This window comes from Octopus bimaculoides, chromosome 3 (assembly GCF_001194135.2).
Source record: "Octopus bimaculoides isolate UCB-OBI-ISO-001 chromosome 3, ASM119413v2, whole genome shotgun sequence".
NCBI lineage: Eukaryota > Metazoa > Mollusca > Cephalopoda > Octopoda > Octopodidae > Octopus > Octopus bimaculoides.
The window spans coordinates 75,397,978-75,407,938 of record NC_068983.1 but is presented as its reverse complement, the minus strand read 5'-3'; the positions used below and the strand labels follow the sequence as shown (position 1 = coordinate 75,407,938).

Genomic DNA, 9,961 nt, shown 5'->3' with positions numbered 1-9,961 from the left:
GGGGGGGGGGGAGAAATTCATTGCATGCCCAGCCCCGGAAGTCACCGCACGCCTTTGATGTATACTATGTATATTTTCTTATTTTGTACACCCCGCATACTTTCTACCTTTTTTTTTATCATTTCATTTTTTGTAAACCCCAACCCTTTATGCCTCATTCATCACCCTGGCAGAAAATAAAAGAAATCATTATTATTATTATTATTATTATTATTATTATTACTATTATCATTACATTTCTCTCACCTCCTATTTTAATTTCAGAGTTTGGAAAGTAAGAAACATGATCATTTGAATGAGAGAGAAAAACAGGAAGAGATTATAGAGAAACTGAAGGTAAGATACATATTTTAATTTTTTATTTATGATGTGATGGAAAGTAGATCTCCACCTCATCATTATCATCATCTTCTGAATGAGCCAATTGCAATTATCTTTCTGCTCTCTTACTGTTGTTACCTTCATTGCTGCTGCCTCTGCTGCTGCTAATGGTTATGGTGGTGGTGGTAGTGGCAGCGGTGTTTAGCCCCAAATCGCTTTTGATTGAACAGACCTATGATCAAAAATTCATCTAGAACATCCTTTATTTTCATTATTGTGGTTTGGAAAATATTTGGCTGTTATTTCTAGCAGGCTGAATGCCCACCACATAGAGGTTCCTAGTAATGCACTAAAACTAATTTAGCCAAACCTACAACCTTTGTTACTTATGAATATCAGTCTTTTGTTTGGCCTAAAGAAATAAATGCACTTAACAGCAATTTTTTTAATCACTCCTATATCATGAAAGATTGGATCTTTAGTTGGATTTAATTGTACTACATTCCTGAAAATATTAATTCCCTCCTGGGATTCCTGTTATCTGGATATTTTTTTAGCTGCTTTTCAGTGTATAGGGTAAGTTTCTAAGTTGATAGATAGGACTGCCAAAATATGATAAACTATAAAAAGAAAAAAATTACAAGACAGAGATATTGAGCATATCAACAGAATCACAAATACTTTTGTTAATGTAGGACAGAAAATCTGTGTTTTTCTTCAAAAGCCAGTCTGCACCTTGCTTCCAGTAGTAATACCAGACTTCTCCCAATAGCTAACAGACTTTTTTTGATCGTAGTTTCCTAGAAGTATTTTTTGTAACAGCAGTTTCCAAACTTTCAATGTCAATGTGAACTTCGTTACACAAACAAGCTGATAAATAATAAAATGAATAAAAATATAAAATAGGTGCAAGAGAATAGCAAAGGAAATATCTGCTTCAGATGCAATCATGGATGTGTTTATGAGTATATATGTGTATATGTGTGTTTAAATGTGCAGGTTTTTTTTGTGAGCGTATGTACATACATACATACATACATACATACATACATACATATACCAGACACTCAAAAAATATCTACATTCACAAAAATATCTGCATTCCACATACATACATACATATATTTTCATGACCGACAGGAAGAGGTCCAGCTTCCTAGGGCTAAATAGCAGCAGTATGATTCCTTTATTGGGACTGTCATATTAAGTTGACAGTATACAACTGCTTTATATATATATACATACATGAGTAAATAGATTAGAAATGCATACAGTAATCCCTTGACTATTGCGGGTGTTATGTTCCAAAATCCCCTACGATAGGCAAAAATCTACAAAGTAGACACAGTACTGTACTGTATATTATTTTTTTATCATTTTTATGATTTGTATATATTTCTTTTGTTATAAATGCAAAACAGCACCACAGTGGAATCGATGTAAGTTTAAATAATAAACCACGATACGTGAACTGCAATAGGTGAACCGCGATAGGTGAACCAGTAAAATGGTTTATTTTGTCTTCGTCTTCGCTCCTTGTACTATGTGGACATTTATTGTGGTTTTAGAGTCAGAATTTGACTGCTATTTTTCAGCGTGGCAGTATCTCTTAGATACCCTGTATTATAATTTTAAATAATTATTACCTTTGATGGTTTTTATTCCCATGCTGGCCACTTGATAAGATCAATATTTTAAATATCGATCTTATCCTTATTTATATATATATATATATATATATACAGACATATACAGACATAGACACACATACATACACACTCATATATTTATGTATGTATGTACGTATGTATGTATACATGCAAATGTATATAAGTATGAGTGTGTGTGTATGCATGTATATGTATATATATATATATATATATATATATATATATATGTATGTATGTATGTATACACACATGTATACACACACATACATGCACACAGATATACACAAAACATATATATGTGAATATGTATATGGAGGTATATGTGTACATGTATGATATGATATTTTGCATACATAGATTCGGCTATAGATACAAATGTATCAGCTTATACATTTTTATCTAACATGACTTAAAATGTTTGGGTATCCAATATGACTTAGTTTTTATCTGATAGAAATAGAATAAAAATATAAACAAATGAATAAATACAAATAACAAACCTACCAAATAACATTTTGTTAAATATCCCCTACCTCCTGTCTGTCTGCTTCCCTATCTTAGTACCATCCTGCTGTGTGTGGTTAACAGAAAGGAACTTACAGGGAGATTAAGTAAAGGCGGGGGGGGGGGACTGATAATGTAAGAATTAAGATACAATAATCTACAACAAACCCCTTAAGGCTTTTCCAAAGAATGACTCCAGATCAAAAAGTAAAAAGAAAAATACAGTAATCAGTAAAAGAATAAAGTAAAATAAAAAAAAATTTATGTAATTTTTTTGTAAAGTGACAATAGCAATAACAAATCATCATCATCATCATCATCATCATCATCATCATCATCATCATCATCATCATCATTCTGTTAGTGTCCACTTTCTTATTTTTACATGGTTAAGAAGTTTACTAAGGCAGATTTCCTATGACTGGATGCCCTTTCTGTTGCCAACCTTCACTTGTTTTCCCAAGCAAGGTAATATTTTCCCATAGCTTAAAAGCAGCAAGCTGGCAGTATCATTAGCACACTGGGCAAAATGCTTATGACATTTTGTCTATCTTTGCATTCTGAGTTCAAATTCCTCCAAGGATGACTTTGCCTTTCATCCTTTCAGTGTTAATAAAATAAGGAACAGTTGATCACTGGGGTCAATATTATCAACTTACCTTCTCCTCCGGAATTGCTGGCCTAGTGCCAAAATTTCAAATCAATATTTTCCCATAGCCAAAATTTGTTTTTTGCAGAATATTGGAAACAAATGACACTTTATATGACAGTAACAGTCATTTTACTACTATCATGCAGTCAAGACCAAAAGACACAAATATACATGCCGTTACACACACGTACCAACATACATACATACATACATACATACATACATCAGTGGCTCTCATGGCTTCTGATCATAACTGATTGGAAGTGTTATCATGTACATTGTTTTGTCTTGGTATAAAAGATGGGCTAAAGTAAATATTCTGCTCAATACTACAGATTTGCTTGCCAGTTGTTTGACCTTAACTAGTTGACCATGTCTCTTAGTGGCTGATAACATGTTATATCTCTGATCAGGAGCAGTAGTGGGGAAGCATTATAGCCATGTGTTGGAGGAGGGTTGGATAATTCACCTTTGGAAACATGAGTGTTTCATCCAACATCCTTTTGAGCAAGATGGGCTACTTGACTTGAAGAAAATTCTGACTGGGCCCCACCTGCAAGGCCATGCCCTGTTTATTTTGGTATGAGATCACCATTTCGTGCAAATATGGTTGTGATACATGTGCCTGGTATACCCTTATCATATGGATAGTCATTATGGGTATACTGGGCTTCATATATTTTACCCCAGTGTCACTTTGATGACATGCACAGTTCTCTCATACATATGATGGAGCCTTGGATCTAAGTTAGAAACTGGCTCTCTCTCTATTGGCAAGAAATCTTGAAATAAAACTGAATAATGACATACATAAAAACATACATACATACAAACATATATACATACATATATATATATATATATATATATATATATATATATATATATATGTGTGTGTGTGTGTGTGTGTGTGTGTGTGTGTGTGTGGAGGTACATGGCTTAGTGGTTAGGGTGTTGAACTTGGTATCGTAAGATTGTTGTTTCAATTCCTAAACTGGCGCAATGTGTTGTTCTTGAGCAATACACATCCCTTCACATTGTTCCAGCTCACTCAACAGCCAAAAATGAGTAATCCTTTGATGAACCCACTTTATGCTCAGGTCTCTGATCACTGCTGATTTGTTAAAGAAAGAAAGAAAGAAAGAAAGGAAGGAAGGAAGAAAGGAAGGAAGGGTGAGACTCAATTATAGAATCTGGGAAACCAGCCTTATGAGCCTATCACTTGGGAAGGACAGTTAAACCTTTATATATATATATACATTATTTACATTTGACGGATATTTGTCCTCATCTTGTTTGTTGTTAACACATTTTGGCTGATATACCCTCCAGCCTTCATCAGGTGTCTTGGGGAAATTTCAAACCTGGGTTCTCTCTCTCTCTCTCTCTCATGTTTACTAGGGATAAGTAACATGAAGAAGCCTCTATGTGGTCATTCAACAAGCTAGAAATAGCAATCAAATTCCTTCAAATTACAGTCTATCCTCTTAAAAGGGATGATACATTGGACAATGTTAGTACTAAATATACATAAAAGCTTTTATGTTCATTATTGCAACATTGATGATCATAAGGTGGCTCAGACCAAAGTTGATTTGAGCTAATCAGCAACAACATAACACTTTTTCGATTGAAGGATTGATTCTTTTCCAATGTAAAGGAAAACTTTACAGCAGTCTTCTTACTTCAATTAAGTTGCAGGCATGACTGTATGGTTGAAACGTTTCCTTTGCAATCATGTGGATCTTGGTTCAATTCCACTGTTCAGAATCTGAACAAGTATCTACTACCTTGGTTTTAGGTCAAACCAATGCTACAGGGCTGAAATTGTACTCATAGAAATCATATAGAAGTCTGTTAGATTGACTATATTTTTGACCCACAAATCTCAGAGATCTTGCAGAATACTCCTTCCTTTGACTAAACCATAAAAATGAAAAGACAGAAGGCCAGAGATTTAGAATTTGATAAAAGCTGCCATAGCAACATATCATTGCTATATAATAGTAATATCAATGGGTGTAAGAGATGATAACAGCAGCAATAGAAGCAGTAAATATAGCAACTTAGGTATTACTGAACTTGCAGAGGTCACAGTTAAGAGTTATTTCATTTATTTTTGTCTTAGAGAGATTATTATTTCTATTTTAAGTTGGTTAATCTCAGTATATCTAAGTGTCTTAATTTTTTATTTTTTTTATTTTCAAGACTGAGATTGACCACAAGGATGAATCATGGTCTCAACTGAAAGGAAAATGTCATCATTTAGACCAGGTATGTTTATGGTTTATATTTGAATATCTAATTTATTTATTTTGCTGTTGTTGTTATTATTATTAAGGCAGTGAGCTGGTAGAATCGTTAACCCACAGGACAAAATGCTTAGCAGCAATTCTGTCTTTCTTTATGGACTGAGTTCAAATTCCACAGAGGTCAACTTTGCCTTTTGTTCTTTTGGGGTCGATAAATTAAGTACCAGTTGAGCCCAAGGGTTGATATAATCAGCTTATCCCCTCCCCTTAAATGGCTGGTCTTGTATAAAATTTGAAGCCATTATTGTTGTTGTTGTTGTTATTGTGGTGGCGGTGTCTGCAACACATTATATCGAATAACTCATACATTTTGTTTTATTTCAACTGTCTCTTCAAGACTTTATGTTCAAAAATTTCATTCTGTATTTTACATAAACTCCCAAAGGGTCTTAAGAGCTTCTCATATCCAGTGTATTTTTGCCTCATGAGGTCTGGCCAAAAATATATTACTAGATATATCAGAATCCATCTAGCAAGAAGTCAACCACAAAACAGCTTTTTACAAAAGCATGGGAATTAAAAGTCAGAAAATAGGGCAAGCAGCACAGTAGCAAATTTTTTAAATGCCTCAGACTAATCTGGGGCACTAAAACACATAGCTAGGGGTAAAAATTAAGCCTGGTAGTTGTGAGATTTACAAAACAGGATGAGGCGAGGAAGCATTCCACATTAACTCTAAAGAGTTGGACCAAGAGATGGAACTATTGATCCAAGCAGATCAAGTAAGTATGCAATTCATCCCAAACCTGGTCAGTCTGCCAGGTAGTGCACAACTGTTCATGGATGTGGATAGCAGAGAGCTAGTGTGTCACTTGTGTGGTGACACAAACCATCTTAAGGCTTTCTGTGCACAACAAAGGAAGAGAAAAGGAAAACCCAACTTCTGCCAACATTATTACAACAACAGGAACTGCAGCAGTAAAACCAACAGCTCCAAAAGTAGCAGTGATATCAGCTACAGCAATAACAACAGAAATAACAACAGTGGAAGCAACAGCAACAGAAACAACAACAACAAAAGAAGAACCACATTTAAGAGCCACCATTTCACAAAAGCACAACAGTACTGAAAGCCTCCAAACAACAACAGAACAAAAAAGATAGTGACAATACCCTCCCCAAGACATGCCTTCCTCCATTTTGAACCATTCAGATGTGTCCTATGGAAAAAGGTGACAGGGAAGATAGCAAATGGCTAAAAATAATAAACAGTTCAATTTCTGAAGACTCATTTTTTTCTATGATAGTCCCAAATAATTAAACTTATTTGGCTCTTTTAGTATGTGCCTTCTTCATAATTTCAGATTCATTGATGTTTATCTTTAAGACTATGCCTTTGTCTATTTCAATTATTTGTATGATGTTTATTACAAAGAAAAGCAATATCATCAGCATGCAGAGTGGTGGTGTTAGGGAGGGCATCCAACTGTAAAAATCCTGCCAAAACACTTACAGAAGTCTGGTGCAGGCTTCTGCCTGCCCAGCTCTTGTCAAACCATCCCACCCATGCCAGCATGGAAAGCAGACATTAAACAATGATGACAATGATGATGGTGATGATCCACATCTGCTATGTACTTTCAATAAATCCATTCAGTTCTATCTTTTCTATTTTCATTTATTTCCTTCATATGTAGGTTACTAGAGCAGCAAACAAAAGAGGTGATAGAACACTTCCCTGCAACCCTTTACACCCAACTTCAAAATTCATTTCAGAGCTGACTGTCTACATTTACAACACGTTTATGTCTTGATGTATTGTACCTTTTAAATTGACATATTCTCCATGCAAACCACAGTAGCATAGTACTTTCCAGTCTGTTTACTAACAAAGTCCTTTTCAGAGTCTACAACAGCCGTTATTAAAGGCTGTCTGAAGCTGTATAACATGCCTGGGTAAAAATATGTAATCACTATAACTTCACAGTTACAGGAAGTCTGCTTGTTTACCCTTTAACATACTGACTAAAGCAGTCTGTATCCTATTCAGAATACTGAACACTTTTAATACTATGCTGCTCAGGATTATACCTACCTGATATCCACATTGTCTATGAAACCTGATTTTTTCAGTATCCTAATCACTACACCAACTTTCTAATCTCCACGGATTATATCACCATTATTTTCAGGTTCAGTATTTCATATATTACAAAATAGCTTCAAAGATGCTCTTACAGTCACCTGCTTATCTGTTTTAACATTTCTCCTGCATTTCCATTTCATCAAGAAGCAATTCTGTTTCTTAATTGCTTTAACTGTTTCTTTAACATATATTTCATGTACAGCCATTTCCACCTTCTTTCGTGGTTCAGGAAATATCAGAGTATTTTCCCCATTAAATGATTTGTTCATGGCTCAAGATATTCTTTAAATCTTTCTTGGTCATTTATTTGGATATTATTAGTTCCTCATCAGTATTACAACAGGTTGTATTTATGATCTCTTTTCTTTCTAATCTCATTTATTATTTCATATAAGTTTTTCTGATTTCACTACTACTTCTTGCATAGAATAACTTATGTACTTCATCAGCTTTCACTTCCAAAAATCTTTTATCTCTTATTACTGAACACCTTTGCACATTTCTGTTAAGACTCCAATATCTATTTCCACTTTTATTTCCTCTATAACTTTCAGCAAAACCTTTTCATATGTTTTGTGTTTCAATAACTTCCCATTTCTCATGATATTCCATTTTCTTCCTTTTATCTTTCTTCTACACTGAACATCTTTGGTTACAGTCTAATATACTTCTTTTAAACTCTTTCATATGTTGTTGGTGGCTACCTTCATCTATAGCTTCAAACACCACAAATCAATTTCAATATTCAATTATAAATTCATCTTTAATTCTGCCAACTTACAAATTTTCTGTATCAAACTCAGTAATCCCTTTCTCTTTTTCTTTAACCTTCAACTTTAACTAAATTGACCAAAGTTCAATAAATGTGGTGAAAAAAAATCATAAGATTAATTTAATCATCATCTGCAAAACCCAGGTAATCATTCTATTCAGAACTAAGTAAACCAGTATTCTCAAACCCTGAACATTCATTCTTGCTGTTGTCATCCACATTGCTCTCTTCATCACTGAATCAAGATCTAAATCATCAATACTTTCTTCAAACAATAAATTATCATCAGGAACATTACCAATGCTACACTTTTTCACAACTCAATACAAGTATTGGATATTTATTTTTTCTTTTATGTAGACTACTGAGCTCATTGGTGAGGGGATGTGATCTTGTGGTCTTATGGTCAGGGCCTTGCACTCATGAGTGCAAGATCATGGTTTTGATTCCAAGAACAGGTGGTGCATTGTGTTCGTGAGCAAAGCACTTCATTTCACATTGTTCCAATTTACTCAGTTGTAAATGTGTAACCCTACAATGAACTGGCATACTATTCAGCAGTTATGTTGTGATCTCAGTCACATATATGCACTAGCATAGCTAGAGTGAGTGCTGCCTGGGGCAGCCCTTCCCTTTGCTGCCCAAGGCATCAGACCCCACAAAAAAAAAACATATTGCCGACAGCAAACCCAAAAGTGGTGCCCCATTAAAGATGCCACCACCACCCCACGCCATCCGAGCTACGCTAGTGCTTTTATGCCATGAAAACTGGGTAACTGGCTCTATGAGTCCCACAATTCAAGACAGTATTTATTTAACTCATTTAAAGCTTTTGTTGCTTTTCAGCCATGAGTTTGAACTCTGTAAGAAATTTATTGTAAAACAAAAATAAATGTTAGAGTTATACCATAACCAAACACTGGTGCTAATCAGAACTGCTGCATGAATGTGTGTATGATTTTTTTAAATATTTTGGTCAAGAGAATTACTTACAGAGTGTAAACCTTGTATTTTTAGCTGTGATGTTTTGTATTGCTACAATCTACTATCAGGGTGTAACACCAATGCTTTTGTTTTGTCATCAGCCATCTACAGTGATGCTGACTGACAGCTGAAGATGTCTGTACTCCTGTAATCTTTATATTATCATTTGCCATTTACTAATAGATAAAACAAAAAGTCATTTCTTAAAGATAACCCCAGTCATTAAACGATGTAAGATATATATATGTGGGTTACATAAACTGGGGAAGGATATACATTGAGATGATGTAAGCTTCTCTCTTTTGTTAACTTCCAATGTACTGTAAATCATTTGTTAAGTTTTTGTTAAATTTGCCTTAAGTGTGTGATAAAATGATACTTGAGTATAACATGCCACTTTTGCTTTCATCCTTTCGGATTTGATAAAATAAATACCAACTGAGCATTGGGGGTGATGTAGTTGACTGTCCCCTACCCCGAAATTACTGGCCTTGTGCCAAAATATGAAACCAATATAACACCAATGTAGTTTTTTTTTGCACAGAAAATATTGTGCAACTGTTTGAACCATCTCACCATTGTTGTTTAACTGCTTGTCAAGTGGTGGTGGTGGGAGGACAAACGCAGACACAGATACACACACACACACACACACACACA

At 34.6% G+C, this 9,961-nt stretch overlaps 1 protein-coding gene across 1 annotated transcript in view; it reads left to right on the top strand.

Moving 5' to 3' along the window:
- The window catches only part of LOC106871706 (uncharacterized), a 343,416-nt gene that overhangs the window by 93,231 nt on the left and 240,224 nt on the right, over positions 1–9,961 (top strand). The window contains exons 5-6 of the mRNA XM_052966754.1: positions 265–336; positions 5,356–5,421. Of these exons, the coding sequence (XP_052822714.1) occupies positions 265–336; positions 5,356–5,421 (138 nt within the window). The remainder of the gene's footprint in view (positions 1–264; positions 337–5,355; positions 5,422–9,961) is intronic.